The sequence below is a fragment of the Pristis pectinata genome, chromosome 10 (genome assembly GCF_009764475.1).
Source record: "Pristis pectinata isolate sPriPec2 chromosome 10, sPriPec2.1.pri, whole genome shotgun sequence".
Classification (NCBI taxonomy): domain Eukaryota; kingdom Metazoa; phylum Chordata; class Chondrichthyes; order Rhinopristiformes; family Pristidae; genus Pristis; species Pristis pectinata.
Window position 1 is genome coordinate 1961610 of NC_067414.1, and position 20170 is coordinate 1981779.

The window sequence follows — 20170 nt, forward strand, 5'->3', positions numbered from 1 at the left end:
GTCTAACAGCCTCTTAAACACATCTGCCTCCACCCCCACCCCTGGCAGCACATTCCAGGCACTCAACGCTCTCTGTGTAAAAAAAACATCCCCCCCCTCACCTTAAATGCATGTCCTCTGGTGTTTGGCATTTCTATCCTGGGAAAAAGATTGTCTACCCTGTCTATGCCTCTCATAATCTTATAAACCTCTATAGGTCTCCCCTCAGCCTCCGACCCAAGTTTGTCCAACCTCTCGTTACAGCTCATGCCCTCTAATCCAGGCAGTGTCCTGGTGAACCTCTTCTGCACCCTCTCCAAAGACTCCACATCCTTCCTGTAATGGGGCGACCAGAATTGAATGCAAGACTCCAGGTGCAGCCTAACCAAAGTTTTATATTGCTGCAACATGCTTGACCAATGAAGGCAAGCATGCCGTACGCCTTCTTTACCACCCTATCTACTTGTGTTACCACTTTCAGGGAGCTATGGACTTGGATCCCAAGCTCCCTCTGTACATCAATGCTGTTAAGTGTCCTGCCTTTCACTGTGTACTTTCCCCTTACATTTGACCTCCCAAAGTGCAACACCTCACACTTGCTCGGCGTGATCAACAGATACTGAGGATACTTTAGAGACAAAGGGATGACGTAAGATGGTATAGTGATAGATCGTTTGTGAAATGACCAAGTGGACCAAGGAATCAATGTTCCCAAAGATTTCCGGGTGTACAAGCTTCCTCCTTGGAAAGAAAATATTGCATTCAGCCAGCCCAAAACATTTAACGTTGAATGCCCATTTCCCTCCACAGATGCTGCCTGACCTGCTGAATTCCTTCAGTAGATTGCTTGTGCTCCAATCTCCAGCATCTGCAGTCTCCTGTGTCTCCATTTAACATTGATGTCATGGGAATCAATAAATAATTCCTTTCCTTTGCTCTACTGTTGTACTTTGATAGAAATGTGCTTATACACCCACTGCAACGTTATTTTGTCACCCGTTATCCTACTTATGTTAATAAACAGGAGACAGCAGTGCTGTACAAGCAGGTTAAACATTCATTCACCAATATTACCAACCGCATTGTGAGAAGAACAATCTTCAAATGAGGACACTGACAACTGAGAATATTTTAACCACTTTTATTAAAACACACGTACAAGTTAATAAAGCTTGTTGAAACACTTTAAAATCACACCAGATAAAACAACCGAAAGAGATGATCGACCTAGTTTGAGCGTGGGTTGCAGAGAACATTGTGATACCTAAAATGCTGACTTAAAAAATACTTCATCATTTTTCTGAGACACAATGTCCTTTCCTTACAAACCAACTCTTATAAAATAGTGAATATGCCAACAGATAGAAGCAGGGTCATCTTCTGATGTAGTTTTCATTTAGTCTAGAGTGTAGCCGTCCATGGAGCAGACCTCATGTTTGGTAATACTGTCTAGAATGAGGGAAAGGGGACAGAGAAACAATTAGTGTTTTGTTTTCATGGAGCAGAGTTACACAGCACGGAAGCAGGACCTTCGGCCCACAAACCCCTGCCGACCATTGTACTGAGGGAGCAGAGTTACACAGCACGGAAGCAGGACCTTCGGCCCACAAACCCGTGCCGACCATTGTACTGAGGGAGCAGAGTTACACAGCACGGAAGCAGGACCTTCGGCCCACAAACCCGTGCCCACCATTGTACTGAGGGAGCAGAGTTACACAGCACGGAAGCAGGACCTTCGGCCCACAAACCCGTGCCGACCATTGTACTGAGGGAGCAGAGTTACACAGCACGGAAGCAGGACCTTCGGCCCACAAACCCGTGCCCACCATTGTACTGAGGGAGCAGAGTTACACAGCACGGAAGCAGGACGAGAGAGCGGAGATTGCCGGAAAATAACGAGGTGTTTTTTTTCTCTCTTTCTAGTGTTCGGGACAGCGGCGAGTGACTGCGCAGGCGCGTGACGTCACCCGGAAGCGCGCGGGCGATTTAAAAAGCAGACGAGCATATCTAGCGGGCAGCGTCGGAGCGGGCAGCTGAGTGTGAGGGAGCAGAGTGGGTTGGGCTTTGGCTCAACGGGCTTCGGCGAGAGCGGGAAAGAGGCGAGATTATAGAGAGGGGTGAGTTATTAGTTTAGTTTAGTGTTGAGCTCAGTGATATTCAGCAGTATGCATCTGGGATTAGTGTTGTGTTTGGAGTGTCAGATGTGGGGCCCCTGGGAGACGACCAGACTCCCTGATAACTACATCTGCGCAAAGTGCACCGAGATGCGGCTCCTCAAGGAACGGATTGAGAGTCTGGAGCAGCAGCTGGATGACCTTCGGTTGGTTAGGGAGAGCGAGCAGGAGATAGACAGGAGTTATAAAGATTATGTAGACAGCACCTCAGTGGCAGTCCCCCTCAAAAACCGATATCTCATTTTAGATTCGGTTGGAGAGGATGACTTCATAGAGGAAGACCTCAGCAGCCAGGACCTTGGCACCGTGTCTGATACTGTGGTCCAGCAGAGGAAGAGACATGCAGTGGTCCAGCAGAGGAAGAGACATGCAGTGGTTATTGGGGATTCGATAGTAAGGGGTACGGATAGCAGATTCTGCGATAGCGATAATGAGTCTCGGATGGTGTGTTGCCTCCCTGGTGCCAGGGTACGGGATATCACAGACCGTGTCGAGAATATTCTGAGGGGGGAGGGTGAGCAGCCAGAAATCTTGGTACATGTAGGTACCAATGATGTAGGTAGGAAAAGAGAAGAGGTCCTGAAGGAGGAATACAAGGCATTAGGGAGAAGGTTGAAAAGTAGGACCTCAAGGGTAGTAATCTCAGGACTACTACCCGTGTCGCGTATCAATGACAGGAAGAATAGAAAGCTCTGGCAGTTAAATGCGTGGCTGAGTGACTGGTGCAAGGGGCAGGGCTTCAGATTCTTGGATACCTGGGACCTTTTTTGGGGGAGGCAAGACCTATTTGCTAAGGATGGGTTGCATCTAAACTCCAAAGGGTCCAATATCCTGGCGGGAATGTTTAATTTAGTTGTAGGGGAGGGTTTAAACTGATCTGGCAGGGGGATGGTAACCAGGATGCTAGGTTACAAGATGCTAAGGTGAGGGAGAAAGTGTATAGAAACGAATCCATTGAGGATGGCAAGAATGACAGGCAGGTGATAAGTCAGGATAATTTACTGAATAATAGAAGTACAACAAATCCGGATGTTAGGATACAGAATGTTAGGATCGGGGATGAGGATGTTCGGATACCGAATGTTAGGATAGGGGATGAGGTCTACACGAACATGTCTAAGATAGTAGGTAGCGAAGATAGTAAGAAGGATGGACAGGTAGAAAGTCAGGATAATCTGCTGATCAATAGAGGTACAATAAAATCAATAGCAGATACCAGTCTAAACATACTATATTTAAATGCACGTAGCATCAGGAATAAAGTAGATGACCTAGTGGCACAACTACAGGTTAATAAATATGACATCGTTGCAATCACTGAGTCGTGGCTTCATGATGGATGTGATTGGGAACTGAATGTCAAGGGGTATACAGTATATAGGAAGGATAGGAGGGTAGGCAGAGGGGGAGGTGTGGCCATGATGGTTAGTAGCGATATAAAATCAATAGAAAGGAAGGACATTGGGTCAGAGGAGGTGGAATCCTTATGGGTGGAGCTGAGAAATAGCAAGGGTAAAAGAACAATAATAGCAGTCATATATAGGCCCCCGAACAGCAGTCAGGAAGTGGACCATAAGTTGCAGATTGAGATAGAAAAAGCATGTCAGAGTGACAATGTGAAGATAATTATGGGGGATTTTAACATGAAGGTGGACTGGGAAATGCAGCAAGGCGGTAGTACTCAGGAGAGTGAGTTTGTGGAATGTCTAAGGGATGTTTTTCTGGAGCAACTTATTGAGGAGCCCACCAGGGGATCGGCTGTTTTGGATTGGGTGCTGTGTAGTGAACCCGAGGTGATTAGGGAACTAAAGGTAAAGGAACCACTGGGAACAAGTGATCACAATATGATTGAGTTTAGTTTCAAGTTTGAGAAGGAGAAGCTGATAACTGGTGTATCGATATTTCAGTGGAATAAGGGAAATTACAAAGGTATGAGAGATGAGTTGGCCCAAATTGATTGGAGGAGTAAGTTAGCTGGAGGGACGGCAGAGGAAAAATGGAAGAAATTTCTACAGGAAATAAGGACAATGCAGGACAGATATATTCCAAGAAAAAAGAAGGTTTTGAATGGAAAAAAGGCACAGATGTGGATAACGAGGGAGGTGAAGGATAAAATAAAAGCAAAAGGGGCGGCGTACAAAGTAGCAAAAATTAGTGGGAAAACAGAAGATTGGAACGATTTTAAAAATCTGCAGAGAGAAACTAAGAAGGTCATTAGGAAAGCAAAGATGAGTTACGAAAGGAAGCTGGCGGACAACATTCGGAAGGATTCTAAGAGTTTTTTTAAATACATAAGGAATAAAAGAGAGACACGGGTTGACATAGGACCAATTGATAACGGTGCAGGAGGTATTATAATGGATGATAGTGAGATGGCAAGGGAATTGAATGAATATTTTGCATCGGTCTTCACCGTGGAGGACATAAGCAATGTGCCCATTAGTCAGGAGTCTCACGAATTGGAGCTGAGTTCAATTGAGATTAATAGGGAGAAGGTGCTTGGAAAACTAAAGGGGCTTAAGGCTGATAAGTCTCCCGGACCGGATGAGGTGCATCCCCGGGTTCTGAAGGAGGTGGCTGTGGAGATAGCAGAGGCGTTGGCGATTATTTTTCAGGAATCGATAGATTCTGGCATGGTTCCGGAGGACTGGAGGGTAGCGAATGTAGTTCCGTTATATAAGAAAGGTGGGAGGCAGCACAAAGGCAATTACAGACCTATTAGTCTGACGTCAGTGGTGGGAAAATTATTGGAGTCTATCCTCAAGGAGGAGGTTACCGAATACCTAGAGGCGCAAGGCAAGATAGGACCTAGTCAACATGGTTTTGTGAAGGGGAGGTCCTGTCTGACCAACCTATTGGAGTTTTTTGAAGAAATCACAGGTAGGGTGGATAAGGGAGAGGCGGTAGATGTTGTGTATTTAGACTTTCAAAAGGCCTTTGATAAGGTGCCTCACAAGAGACTGATTAATAAGATGAGAGGTCATGGAATTATGGGCAGGGTAGCAAAATGGGTGGAGAATTGGCTGGTTGGCAGGAAGCAAAGGGTGGAAATAAAAGGATCTCGTTCTGGTTGGTTACCGGTTACTAGTGGTGTGCCGCAAGGGTCGGTGTTGGGGCCTCTCCTTTTTACCTTGTACATCAATGATTTGGATGATGGAATAAATGGTTGTGTGGCTAAGTTTGCGGATGACACCAAGATAAGTGGAGGAGTAGGGAGCATAGAGGAAATAGAAAGAATGCAGAGGGACCTAGACAGTTTAGGAGAATGGGCAAGAAAATGGCAGATGAGATTCAATGTTGAGAAATGTGCAGTTGTACACTTTGGAAGTAGAAATAAGCGGGTAGATTATTATCTAGAAGGAGAGAAGATTGATAGTGCGGTAGTACAAAGGGACTTGGGGGTACTCATACAAGATACCTTAAAAGTTAACCACCAGGTTGGATCGGTGGTTAAGAAAGCGAATGCTATGTTGGCATTCATCTCGAGAGGTATAGTGTATAAAAGTAAGGAAGTGTTGATGAGGCTCTACGGGGCGCTAGTGAGGCCTCATTTGGAATACTGTGCGCAGTTTTGGGCCCCGCATCTTAGGAAGGATGTGCTGACGTTGGAGAGGGTTCAGAGGAGATTTACGAGAATGATTCCAGGAATGAAAGGGCTTAAGTACGATGAGCGTTTGTCGGCTCTTGGACTGTACTCACTGGAGTACAGAAGGATGAGAGGGGACCTCGTAGCGACATTTAAAATGTTGACAGGTAAGGATAGAGTAGATGTGGCTAGGCTGTTTCCCTTGGTGGGCGTGTCCAGGACCAGAGGGCACAATCTTAGAATTAGAGGGTACAGTTTCAAGACAGAGATGAGGAGAAGTTTCTTTACCCAGAGGGTGGTGAAATTGTGGAACTCCTTGCCACGCACAGCAGTGGAGGCCAGATCAGTGGGGGTGTTCAAGGAGGAGATAGACAGATATCTAAATAGTCAGGGTATCAAGGGATATGGGGATAAGGCTGGCAAATGGGATTAGAATAGTTTTTTTTTTCTCTCTCTTTTTTTCCCACCCCATTTCTTTTTCCCTTTTCCTTGGAGCAGACTCGATGGGCCGAATGGCCTGCTTCTGCTCCCTTATCTTGTGATCTTGTGATCTTGTGACCTTCGGCCCACAAACCCGTGCCGACCATTGTACTGAGGGAGCAGAGTTACACAGCACGGAAGCAGGACCTTCGGCCCACAAACCCGTGCCGACCATTGTACTGAGGGAGCAGAGTTACACAGCACGGAAACAGGCCCTTCGGCTGAAAGTTGCCTACTTGAGCTGGTCTCATTTCCTTGGGTTTGTTCCATGTCCCTCTAAACCTTTCCTACCCATGGACCTGTCCAAATGCCTTTTAATTGTACCTGTGTCTACCACTTCCTCTGGCAGCTCGTTCCATCTACTCACCGCCCTCTGTGTGAAAAAGTTGCCCCTCGGGCCCCCTTTAAATCTTGCCCCTCTCACCTTAAACCTACGCCCCCTATTTTTAGACTCCCCTATCCTGGGAAAAAGACTGTGATCATCCACCTTATCTAGAACATAGAACATTACAGCACAGTACAGGCCCTTCAGCCCACAATGTTGTGCCGACATTTTATCCTGCTCTAAGATCTATCTAACCCTTCCCTCCCACATAGCCCCCCATTTCTCTATCATTCATGTGTCTATCTAAGAGTCTCTTAAATGTCCCTAATGTATCTGCCCTACAACCTCTGCCGGCAGTGCGTTCCACACAACCACCACTTTCTGTGTAAAAAACTTACCCCTGACATCCCCGTTATACCTTCCTCCAATCACCTGAAAATTATGTCCCCTTGTGTTAAGATATCTTTATTAATCAAATGTACATCGAGACACACAGTGAAATGAATCTTCTGGGGGCAGCCCGCAAGTGTCACCACACTTCCGGCGCCAACATAGCACGCCCACAACTTCCGAACCCGTACGTCTTTGGAATGTGGGAGGAAACCGGAGAACCAGGAGGAAACCCACACAGACATGGGGAAAACACTCAAACTTACAGACATTGGCCAGAATTGAACCCCTTTCGCTGGCGCTGTAAAACTGCTACACTACCGTGCCTGCCCAAGAATGTGCTGGGGGCAGCCTGCAAGTTTCGCCACTCTTCCGGCGCCAACATAGCATGCTCACAGCTCCTAACCTGTACGTCTTTGGAATGTGGGAGGAAACCGGAGCACCCGGAGGAAACCCAAGCAGACACGGGGAGAACGTACAAACACCTTACAGGTAGCAGCGGGAATTGAACCCAGGTCGCTGGCACTGTAATAGCATTACATTAACTGCTGTGCTACCGTGTCGCACTGGGAAAAAGTCTCTGACTGTCCACTCGATCTATGCCTCTTATCATCTTGTACACCTCTATCAAGTCACCTCTCATCCTCCTCCTCTCCAAAGAGGAAAGCCCTAGCTCACTCAACGTATCCTCATAAGACATGCTCTCCAATCCAGGCAGCATCCTGGTAAATCACCTCTGCACCCTCTCTAAAGCTTCCACATCCTTCCTATAATGAGGTGACCAGAACTGAACACATTACTCCAAGTGTGGTCTGACCAGAGTTCTATAGAGCTGCAACATCACCTCGTGGCTCTTGAACTCAATACCCCGACTAATGAAGGCCAACACATCACACGCCTTTTTAACAACCCTATCGACCTGCGTGGCAACCTTGAGGGATCTATGGACCTGGATCCCAAGATCCCTCTGTTCCTCCATACCGCTAAGAGTCCCGCCATTAACCTTGTATTCTGCCTTCAGATTCGATCTCCCGAAGTGTATCACTTCACACTTTTCGGGGTTGAACTCCATCTGCCACTTCTCAGCCCAGCTCTGCATTCTATCAATATCCTGTTGTAATCTATAGCAACCTTCTACACTATCCACAACACCACCAACCTTTGTGTCATCAGCAAACTTACTAACCCACCCCTCCACATCCTCATCTAAGTCACTTACAAAAATCACAAGATAATTTTATAAACCTCTATCAGGTCACCCCTCAGCCCCCTTCGCTCTAGGGAAAGCAGCCCCAGCTTGTCCAGTCTCTCCTTATAACTCAAACCCTCCAGTCCCGGTAACACCCTGGTGAACCTTTTCTACACTCTTTCCATACCAGTTGGTACTTAGCTGTACCGGTCGTATTTCCCCGTATTTGGTTGGTAACATTCTATGCCTTGGCAACTGGTGTATTTGTCTCCATGCTGCTCCAGTGTTGTGAGTACCTGTCTCCACCATCTCCTTACACAGCACCTTCCAGACTCCAACCACTCTCTCAAATCCCTTCTAAACCTCCCACCTTATTCTGAAGCCCTCTTCTTTTCTATGTATTTATTCAGGGATAAGGATATCTCTGACCATGGAGGTAGTCAGTGTACATCCAAAACTGCCCCAGAACCAAGGGCGTCCTAAATAGCCAATCACAAGGGTAATGGAATCACAGGGAGGACAGGGTGGGATTTACCAACCATCCAGCAGTTACACGTACCGTTACTGAGACTGGCTCTTTCCTTTCAAATAAAATACACATTTATTTAATTCCTTGAATTTAAGTTCCCCAGCTGCCAGGGTGGGATTCTAGATCAATGGGCCAGAGCTTTGGCTGCTTGCCCAGTAACTTCACACTACACTACCGTTCCATAGAGAAGGAAGCAAAATCAACACTTGTCTCAGTCTTACAGCAAAAACTCACTGATGCTGGAAATCCAGCAATACTCAGCAGGTCAGGTAGCATCTGTGAAAAGCAGACCATGCTTGAGAAAGTCGACAGTATTTTAAGGAAATAATAGAGACCATTTTAAAGGAAATGTTGTAGATGTTACATCATCAATTTTACCTGTATTCAAAGTAACAATACTTCAAACTTCCACAAATAAGAGCTTCAAGTTCCAAGGTGTAAACATCACCAATAGCCTGTCCTGGTCCAACCACGTAGACTCCATGGCCAAGAAAGCACACCAGTGCCTCTACTTTCTCAGAAGGTTAAGGAAATTCTGCAAGTCCTTGTTGATCCTCACCAACTTTTATTGATGCACCATAGAAAGCATCCTATCCAGATGCATCATGGCTTGGTACGGCAACTGTTCTACCCGAGACCGCAAGAAATTGCAGAGAGTTGTGGACACAGCCCAGCACATCATTCAAACCAGCCTCCCCTCCGTTGACTCTGTCTACACTTCCCACTGCCTCGGGAAAGCAGCCAACATAACTAAAGACCCTACCCACCCTGATCATTCTCTCTTCTCCCCTCTCCCATTGGGCAGTATTGGAATTGGTTTATTATTGTCACTTGTACCGAGGTACAATGAAAAACTTGTCTTGCATACCACTTGTACAGATCAATTCATTACACAGTGCATTGAGGTAGTACAGGGTAAAAACAATACAGAATACAGAGTAAAGTGTCACAGCTACAGGGAAGTGCAGTGCAGGTAGACAATAAGGTGCAAGGTCAAAACAAGGTAGATTGTGAGGTCAAGAGTCCATCTCGTCATATAAGGGAACCATTCAATAGTCTTATCACCATGGGATAGAAGCCGTCCTTGACCCTTGTGGTACGTGCCCTCAGGCTTCTGTATCTTCTGCCTGATGGGAGAGGGGAGAAGAGAGAATGACCCGGGTGGGTGGGGTCTTTGATTATGCTGGCTGCTTCACCAAGGCAGCGAGAGGTAAGGAGGGGAGGCTGGTTTCCATGATGTGCTGGGCTGTGTCCACAACTCACTGCAGTTTCTTGTGGTCCCGGGCAGAGCAGTTGCCGTACCAAGCCGTGATGCATCCAGATAGGATGCTTTCTATGGTGCATCGATAAAAGTTGGTGAGTGATAAAAAAGCTTGAAAACACACACCACCAGCCTGCACTGCACTTTCTCTGTAACTGTAACACGATATTCTTCATTCTGTTATTGCTTTTCCCTTTGTACTACCTCAGTGTACTGATGTTTTGAAATGATCTGTATGGATGGCATGCAACCAGTTTTTCACTGTACCTCGGTACATATGACAACAATAAACCAATTACCAATGTGATAAAGTGCTGTGGTATGCAATGCGCAGAATCAAGTAAACTGCTGGGTGAACTCAGCGGGTCAGGCAGCGTCTGTGCAGGGAAATGGACGGTCGACGTTTCAGGTCGAGACCCTTCGTCTGACCCGTTGAGTTCTTCCAGCATTTTATTTGTTGCTCCAGATTCCAGCATCTGCAACCTCCTGTGTCTGCAATGTGCAGACTGCTTGTGGGCGATAATAATCCCCGTGAAATTAGATCACACTTATGTGAAATTAACTCAGTGCAGCACATGCAGAGGAATGCAGGTTTTAATGCCAAGGAATTTCAAAGCTGTGCTCCCAGAAAGGATTATCAATCAATCGCAGCTTTGTGGGGGATTCACGTGGGATTGACTTACGCGCAGTCAGCCACTCAGAGTGCAAGGAGGTGGAGACGATGGAGAGTCTGGTCCATAATCCGGAAGAGACGCCCGCTGCAGTGTCCCACAAGTGCCCGAAGCAGTGGTGGTCCTGGCTGATCTCAACAGAAGCAGAGCCGATAGGAGGGAGCCCCGACACACGGCTCACCTTGTAGAGCAGCAGGGGAAGACGTTCTCCTGGGAGAACAGGTTTCACAAGAGTGTGCAGGGAGCCATACCTCCACCTCGGAGGAGAGGTGTGTGTGTGTGAGCGGACTTGTTCTCAGGCAGTGGTGACGAGATCAGCATGGTGCCCTTCAGCCATACACCATGTCTGGACTGCAGTCACCCTGAACTTAGTCGTCTCCAGGTCATTCCAGTCAGTCGCCGAGCCGTTCTGACATTTCAGGTTCACGGCTCAAAGCTACATTCTGGATGCCCTTGGTCCTTCTGTACTGAAGGAAAGGGGACTTGTACCTCCTCTTGAGCGGAGAACAGCAGTAGTGATGAAGCACTTGGAACTCCCCGGGCAAAGCTATCGAGCCCTGAATGTGTGGCTGGTGTTCGGCCGGGAGCAGAATGTCCTCGGACAATGCTGTGTGTCCAGAAGCTCACATGAATCTTTGATTATCAGCTAGCCCGATGTCGGTCTGCACTTCTAAAGGCTCCAACTCTGTGCGTGGCAAGGATGGTCAACTCCAATCTGTTCACAGAACATACCACAGGACTGCACAGGAACAGGCGCTCCTGCCCACAGTATCTGTGCTGAATACGATGCTGAATTAAGTTAAATCCCTTCTGCCTGTACGTGATCCGTATCCTTCCACTCCCTGCACGTTCATGTGTCTGTCTAACGGTCTCGTAAATGCCACTATCGTATCTGCCTCCACCACCACCCCTAGCAACCCGTTCCAGGCACCCACCACTCTCTGTGTAAAAAACATGCCCTGCACATCTCCTTTAAACATTCCCCCCTCACCTTAAAGCTACGCCCTCTAGAATTTTTACATTTCTACCCTGGGGAAAGGACTCTGACCGTCTCCCCTGTCTGACCTCTCAACCCATGCCTTTGGGATGTAGGAGGAAACCAGAGCATTCAGGGGAAACGCAGGGAGAGTGTCCAAATTCCACACAGCACCCGAGGTCAGGATCGAACCCGGGTCTCTGGAGCTGAGAGACAGCAGCACTACCCGCTATGCCACCGTGCTGCTGTACGCAAATCGGGTGCTTTTTATTATTAGCCAAGACACAGAATAAAAGAGCAAGGCAGTTATATGAGAACTGTATGGTACGTCAGTTAGACCACAGCTTGAGTACAGCCCCTCGTTCTGGTTACCACATCACAGGAAGGGTGTGATTGCACTGGAGAGATTCAAAGGATGTTGGTGGGTGTGGAGAATTGTATCACTGAGCAAAGAACGGGTGACCCTGGGGTATTTGGAACAGATTTGATTCAGGTGTATGAAACAATGGAGGGCCTGGACAGAGTGAATCGGAAGGTCTGGTTTCCCTTTGGAATGCTCTGAAGAACTATGGCGACTGCCAACGTATATGTTCAGGGCTCAGGTAGTTAGATTTTTGAATTACCCGACAGCCAAGGATCAGGGAAAACTAGGCAGCAAAGTGGAACTAAAGCCAAACTCAGATAAGTTCTGACCCAATGAATGGTGTTGAAGGTTTGTGGGCTACGTGACCACCTCCTGCTCCCATTTCTATGTTCATGCCTGAATTTGACCAGCTAACATCCCAGCCTCCGTGCTGCCAAGTGAAGCTCTGCTCCTTGCATGCTGTGCTATCCCAGCCTCCAATTCCAAGGGCCCAAAATGTGACAAATCACTGTTCTGTTCAAATACCACCATGGGCTTTCCCCTCCTTGTTTCTGAACTGTTAGAATTGTCCAGTCTTGCACCTCGGATATCGTCACTTCATGACTGCACCCTTCCCATCACATGCCTTGGAGTCAGGTCTTCAGCTGCATCCTACTTCTGAAAACTCCCTCCCCAAAATCGTGGGCCAAAGGGCCTGTTCCCGTGCTGAACTGTTCTATGTTCTTTATAAAATGTCCTTCAAAAATGGTGGCAGGGCTATTTTGTTGAAACAAGTCTTTAGCAACGGAAATGCACAAATACTTGATGGACCAAGTGGTTTCTATATTGTAAAATTCCATGATTTAATGAATTTAGAGTTTGCTTTCACAATTAATCATGAGATTTCCCTACAAAAACATAAACTGCTTCACTGTTTTGGTTGCAATAACATATGTATTTTTAGATTAAACATGAACTGTAAAATTTTTCATTGAAGGCTCTCAGTGATGAGTGAGTTCCATGGCTGGGTCACTGGAGTTGACTTGTGAAGCAGATGCAAAATAGGGATTGTGTCCAAAACAACATATTTCTAAAATTGAGAACAACAAGAAAAACTTTACTTGTGGGTGGATGGGTCAAGAGGGACTTTGAATTCTCATCGCATTTTAGGCAGTCACAAAACTGTTCTCTTTAAACCACGCTGTTATCCACTTTTTAATTGCATTATCAATCTTTAAAGAATAGTTTCAGACCCAGTTTCTCATGATCGTTTTATGGTCCACATAACCAAGGCTCACATACTGTAACACGCACCACTTTTTAACAGAAAATGTTGAAAGAAAATATATGTTCTTTGTCCCCCCCGTAACTTTCTGAAATGTCAACTCAGGCCTTACATTAACAGAATAAGTTACAGAGTCATACAGCACAGAAACAGGCCCTTTGGCCCAACTGGTCCATGCCAATCAAGATTCCCATCTAAGTTGGTCCCACTTGCCCGCATTTGGCCTATATCCCTCTCAACCTTTCCTATCCATGGACCTGACCAAACGTCTTTTAATGTTGTTAATGTACCTGCCTCAACCACTTCCTCTGGCAGCTCATTCGGTATACTGACCCCCCTCTCGATGAAAAATTTGCCCCTCAGGTTCCTATTAAGTTTCTCCCCTCTCACCTTAAACCTGTGCCCTCTGGTTCTTGATTCCCCGACCCTGGGAAAAAGACTGAGTGCATTCACCCTATCTCTGCACCTCATGATTTTATACACCTCTATAAAATCACCCCTCATTCTCCTACGCTCCAAGGAATGAAGTCCCAACCTGCTCAACCTCTCTCCATAACCCAGTGGCTTGAGTCCAGGCAACAACATAGACCACACCAAAGGCGGCAGTAGTTAAGCAAATCATTGATACTATAGACATCACAGTGGAACTGCTCAGTGTCGTTGCACAAAGTTGGAAAAAAAAACGGTTGTACCTGACATTTTTTTCAAAAAGTATCTTATGAAATGTAGATGTCAGATAGCTACAAAAAAAAGTACATTGCAGTTTGAACACTGCACTGTCAGGGTACTGCGTGAATGATGTTTTGTTACCCACTGAAAATGGAATCTCACATTGTCTCATTCAGTGTAGGTGGTTCACCATGTCATTGAATATCTTGTCCGATGAGATTATTACTCGTGCTACGATAACAAAAGCCATTTATCATCTGAATAGGATATTGCAATTTCACACAAACAATCACCTCTCCTTCTCTGGTTTCCTGATTGTGTTCACACACTGTAGTAAGTTGAAGCAAACTGTAAACCAATTTCACAAAACACAGTGACAGAGCAATGATTTATATTAAATAATTTCAGTCTGTTGCACTCTTTGATCTTTAATATGTGTATTTAACACTTGGTTCATCTTGTAAGATAACACAGGGTGTGTGTGGATGTCTGTGGTGGACACAATTATCACCCTGACGATTGAATAACCCCAGTGGAAAGCCACAGATGGTACATGTGGACACGTATCGATCCCTACAGAAAGGCATCACTGAAAGGTCAGCACTTGCAGAAAATCAATTAAAAATACTCGGGAACAGCATGAAAAAGTGGGGGTGGGGTGAGGTGAGGGGGAATGTGAAACAAGTGCTGACGAATATTCCTCCCAGCACAGCCTGACGAGTTACCTTCTCATATTCCACAGCTGCCTGCTCACCTCTCCTACATTGAATTCCCACCTTCTGACTGCTACCTCTCTTTAACCCTGTGGTTTTTTAAACCTGACTCAAGTAGTTTATTCCACTGACAATTTCTGTGTGTGCTTCCCTCCTGACCTAGTTAGACTCCAACAAACCGCTCTCCGACAATTCAGCAATCCTGATGTTTCGGCATCTGGTTTCACCAAATAATCTTTGCCACACTCCTGTCTGACTCACTTGGCTCCTGGTTTTTGTGCTCCTTACTGGGGAACTTACTGGAAAATTTATTTTAATATTGTATTACAGGCCCTTCAGCTCAACTCACCCAAGCCGACCAAGGTGCCCACCGAGCTAATCCCATTTCCCCGCGTTTGGCTCATATCCCTCTAAATCCATCTTATCCAAATGTCTTTTAAATGTTGTTAATGTACCTGCCTCAACCACTTCCTCTGGCAGCTTGTTCCATATACCCACCGCCCTCTGCGTGAAGAGGTTGCTCCTCGGGTCTAGTTTTTGATTCCCTTTCCCTGGGAGAAAGACTGTGCGCGTTCACCCTGTCTATGCCCATCATAGTTTTATACACCTCTATAAGGTCACCCCTCAGTCTCCTATGTTCCAAGGAATAAAGTCCTAGCCTGCCCAACCTCTCCCTATAACTCAGGCCTTGAGTCCTGGCAACATCCTCGTAAATCTTTTCTGCGCCCTTTCCAGCTTAACCACATCTTTCCTACAACAGGGAGACCAAAACTGTACACAGTGCTCCAAGTGCGGCCTCACCGACATCCTGTACAACTGCAACATGACGTCCCAACTCCTACACTCAATGCCCTGACTGATGAAGGTCAGTGTGCCAAATGCCTTCTTCACCACCCTGCCTACCTGTGACGCCGCTCTCAGTGAACTATGCTTCTGTTGGCATATGAATAACAAATAGCATTCTATAGCTGGGCAAATATGCTCATCTGGCGCAATCAAAGTCCCGAGCATGCTGGATTATTGGAGTTTTACTGTACTGGCCGACATTAATCTACGGATGAATTACGGCCCTTTGTTGGCTTCACTTCTGTAAAAAGGCAGGAAGAGATGAACAACCAAGAATGCACGAGGAATGAAAACATATGAGAAAGTGAAGAAGCAATGGAGAAAAAGTGATAAAAACTAAAAATGCTGGAAATACGCAGCAGGTCAGCAGCGTCTGTGGAGAGAGACATTTCAGGTCGGTGACCTTTCAACAGAACTGGTCAGAGAAAAGTCATGTTAAAAGAGGAAAGTAGAGCAATGAAAGTGGTCAAAAAGGAGGCATGCATGTGTGTGTGTGTATTTATGTTTAAATATTGAGCCTCAGGAGATGGGGGAGATCTTAAACAGTTTTTTTGCATCAGTATTTACTCAGGAAACTGGCATCGTGGATATGGAAGGAAGGGAAACAGGCAATAGTGTCATGGAACATATAGAGATTAAAGAGGAGGAGGTGCTTGCTGCCTTACAGCGAATAAAGGTAGATAAATCCCCAGGGCCAGATATTTCCTCGGACATTGAGAGAGACTAGTGTAGAAATTGCAGGGGCCCTGGCAGATATATTTAAAATGTCCTTAGCCACGGGTGCGGTGCCGGAGGACTGGATGGTAGCTCATGTTGTTCCGTTGTTTAAAAAAGGATCTAAAAGTAAACCAGGTAATTACAGGCCGGTGAGCCTGACATCAGTAGTGGGTAAATTATTGGAAGGTGTTCTGAGAGATCGGATATACATGTATTTGGATAGCCAAGGGCTGATTAGGGATAGTCAGCATGGCTTTGTGCGTGGTAGATCGTGTTTAACAAATCTTGTAGAGTTTTTCGAGGAGGTTACCAAGAAAGTAGATGAAGGAAAGGCTGTGGATGTTGTCTACATGGACTTTAGTAAGGTCTTTGACAAAGTCCCACATGGGAGGTTAGTTCAGAAGGTTCAGTCACTAGGTGTCCATGGAGAGGTTGTAAACTGGATTAGAAATCAGCTGTGTGGGAGAAGACAGAGAGTGGTAGCAGATGATTGTTTCTCAGACTGGAGGCCTGTGACTAGTGGTGTGCCTCAGGGATCTGTGCTGGGGCCATTGTTGTTTGTTGTCTATATCAATGATCTAGATGATGATGTAGTAAATTGGATCAGCAAGTTTGCTGATGACACTAAGATTGGAGGTGTAGTGGGCAGTGAGGAAGGCTTTCAAAGCTTGCAGAGGGATCTGGACCAACCGGAAAAATGGGCCAGAAAATGACAGATGGAATTTAATGCAGACAAGTGTGAGGTGTTGCATTTTGGAAGGACAAATCAAGGTAGGACATACACAGTAAATGGTAGAGCACTGAGGAGTGCGGAGGAACAAAGGGATCTGGGAGTTCAGATACATAATTCCCTGAAAGTGGCATCACAGGTAGACAGGGTTGTAAAAAAGGCTTTTGGCATCCTGGCATTCATAAATCAAAGTATTGAGTATAGGAGTTGGGATGTTATGGTGAGGTTGTATAAGACATTGGTGAGGCCAAATTTGGAGTATTGTGTGCAGTTCTGGTCACCTAACTATAGGAAGGATATTTGTAAGATTGAAAGAGTGCAGAGGAGATTTACTAGAATGTTGCTGGGTCTTCAGGAGTTGAGTTACAGGGAAAGACTGAGCATGTTAGGACTTTATTCCTCAGAGAGCAGAAGAATGAGGGGAGATTTAATAGAGGTTTACAAAATTATGAGGGTATAGACAGAGTAAATGCGAGTAGGCTCTTTCCACCTAGATTAGGAGAGATAAGTACGAGAGGACATGGCTTGAGGGTGAAAAGGGAAAAGTTTAGGGGGAACATTAGGGGGAACTTCTTCACTCAAAGAGTGGTGGGAGTGTGGAACGAGCTGCCATCTGATGTAGTAAATGCGGGCTCACTCTTGAGTTTTAAGAATAAATTGGATGGATACATGGACGGGAGAGGTCTGGAGGGTTATGGACTGGGTGCAGGTAAATGGGACTAGTGGAATACCGTTTCGGTACAGACTAGAAGGGCCGAATGGCCTGTTTTCTGTGCTGTAGTGTTCTATGGTTCTATCAAGCAAACACACACACACACTAACGACCAGGATTTCTCCAGGGAAGTGGAAGTGTTGAATTTGCTCACCGTCCTCTCCTCAACCGCGCTGGGAAATGGAACTGCACAACAGCAGATTGTATCCTTGCTGCAATCCCTGGCACTTGTGCTGAGGAAACCCTGCAGGGTCACTTTATTTCAATGGAGAGGAATGGCTGTGAGGGTCAAAGGGAAGTTGAAGGGAAGGTACATTTTTCTGATTGACTTAACCATTTTAATACTTTGAAATGTTTACATTATTTAAATTGTTCACTTCTAATGTTTTCAGTTGTTTCATTATTTTTAAAAGGTTTAAATGTTTTTTAATGTCACGGACATTGAAACACATTTTTGACATGCCTTACAGACAGATGATGAATTCCAGTCAATTTGCCACCTGTCAAACCAGCTTCATTTCACCCAATTATCTTAAGACTATGATCTAATTGTGACTGGTGTATCCAACTTCTGTGGATTTAAGATAGAGTCATAGAGCACCGCAGCTCAGAAACAGGCCCTTCGGCCCATCTAGTCCATGCCGATATGATCTTCTGCTTAGTCCCATCTACCTGCACCCAGACCATATCCCTCCAAACCCCTCCCGTCCATGTACCTATCCAAACCTCTCCTAAATGTTACAATTGAACCCACATCCACCACTTCCACTGGCAGCTCGTTCCACACTCGCACCACCCTCTGAGTGAAGAAGTTCCCCCTCAGATCCCCCTTAAATATTCCACATTTCACCCTAAACCTATGACCTCTAGTTCTAGTCTCACCCAACCTTAGGGGAAAAAACCTGCATGCATTCACCCTATCTATACCCCTCATAATTATGTATACCTCTATAAGATCTCCCCTCATTCTCCTGTGCTCCGGGGAATAAAATCCTAACCAACCTTTCTCTATAACTCAGGTCCTCAAGTCCCGGCAATATCTGTGTAAATTTTCTCGGCACTCTTTCAAGCTTGTTGATATCTTTCCTGTAGGTAGGTGACCAGAACTGTGGATCTAGTATTTGTAAGTGCTCTTGCCGGTTGGAGAAGTTGTTTTGGGGTTCACAATTAAAATTGGCATCACAAGTTTCTCCCCAGTATTGAGCTTATCAGACGGCAGAAGATGTCCATGTACCTGTATGACAGGGTGAGCACATTTTTTAAACCAAATCCGGGGACATACCACAGAGGAATTGAGCAAAATAGCAAGGATGGAAAATTTAACATGTGCAGTGTAGCACAGTAACCTTTTAGCAGGCAATGTTTTAACGGCTGCACAAGTACACTGTATATGCCACAAAGGTCACATAAAACTGTATTCAATTCCTTGGATCCAAACCATGTATTGGACCTGTTCAACATGGAGTCTGGAATCATGCTCAATGTTTTCAAGCAATGCAAGGCAAGCTTGCTCATTGTGTTTCTGAGGTGCAGCCAGGAACTGAGCTCAAGGGCACATCCTGTGTCTCCAAGGTCAATGACTCACAGATGCTGGTATAACTGAGAGCTACTAGCAGCACCAATTATATGTGGGTAGTGGTTAATTTGCTGGATTGGTAATTGAGAGACTTGGACCAACAATCCGCAGATGTGAAATCTCACCACGGCATCCAGGGGATTTGAATTCAGTTAATTAAATCAATGGAATTAAATGGAAAATGAAGTTAGTCTCAGTAATAGTGATCATTAAGCTACTGTGTTGGCATCAAAACATATCAGGTTCACTGATGTCCCCAAGGGAAATAAATCTATTGATCTAAAGTCTGGCCTGTGTGAAATTCCAGCCCCACAGTAATATGATTGAGTCTGAGCTGAGATGGCTAAGCACGCGCTCAGATGTATTAAAACCACTGCAAGATAATAGGGATAATCCTGGGAATTATAGACCAGTGAGTCTTACGTCAGTGGTGGGTAAACTATTGGAGAGGATTTTTAGGGACAGGATTTACGAGCATTTGGAGAAGCATAGTCTTATTAGGGATAGTCAGCATGACTTTGTGAGGGGCAGGTCGTGCCTCATGAGCCTGATTGAGTTTTTCAAGGAGGTGACAAAACAAATTGAAGGTAGAGCAGTGGATGTGGTGTATGTGGACTTTCGTAAGGTGTTTGACAAGGTTCCCCATGGTAGGCTCATCCAGAAAGTCATGGGGCATGGGATCCATGGAGACTTGGCTGCATGGATTTGGAATTGGCTTGTCCACAGAAGGCAGAGGGTGGTAGTAGATGGAGCGTATTCTGCCTGGAGGTCGGTGACTATTGGTGTTCTGCAGGGATCTGTTCTGGAACCCCTGATCTGTGATATTTATCAATGACTCGGATGAGGAAGTGGAGGGATGGGTTAGTAAGTTTGCAAATGACACGAAGGTGGGAGGGGTTGTGGATAGTGTAGAAGGTTGTCGTAGGTTACAATGGGATATAGACAGGATGCAGAGCTGGGCGGAGAAGTGGAAGATGGAGTTCAATCCAGAAAAGTATGAAGTGATACACTTTGGAAGA

The 20170-nt window shown here is 45.8% G+C and overlaps 1 protein-coding gene across 3 annotated transcripts in view; it reads right to left on the reverse strand.

Moving 5' to 3' along the window:
- Positions 1-1104: 1104 nt before the first annotated feature.
- Positions 1105-20170, reverse strand: part of mcph1 (microcephalin 1) — a 285601-nt gene continuing 266535 nt past the window's right edge. For all 3 annotated transcript variants that reach the window (XM_052025076.1, XM_052025078.1, XM_052025077.1), the window contains one exon: positions 1105-1428. In XM_052025076.1, the coding sequence (XP_051881036.1) occupies positions 1376-1428 (53 nt within the window). In that variant the 3' untranslated portion in view covers positions 1105-1375. The remainder of the gene's footprint in view (positions 1429-20170) is intronic.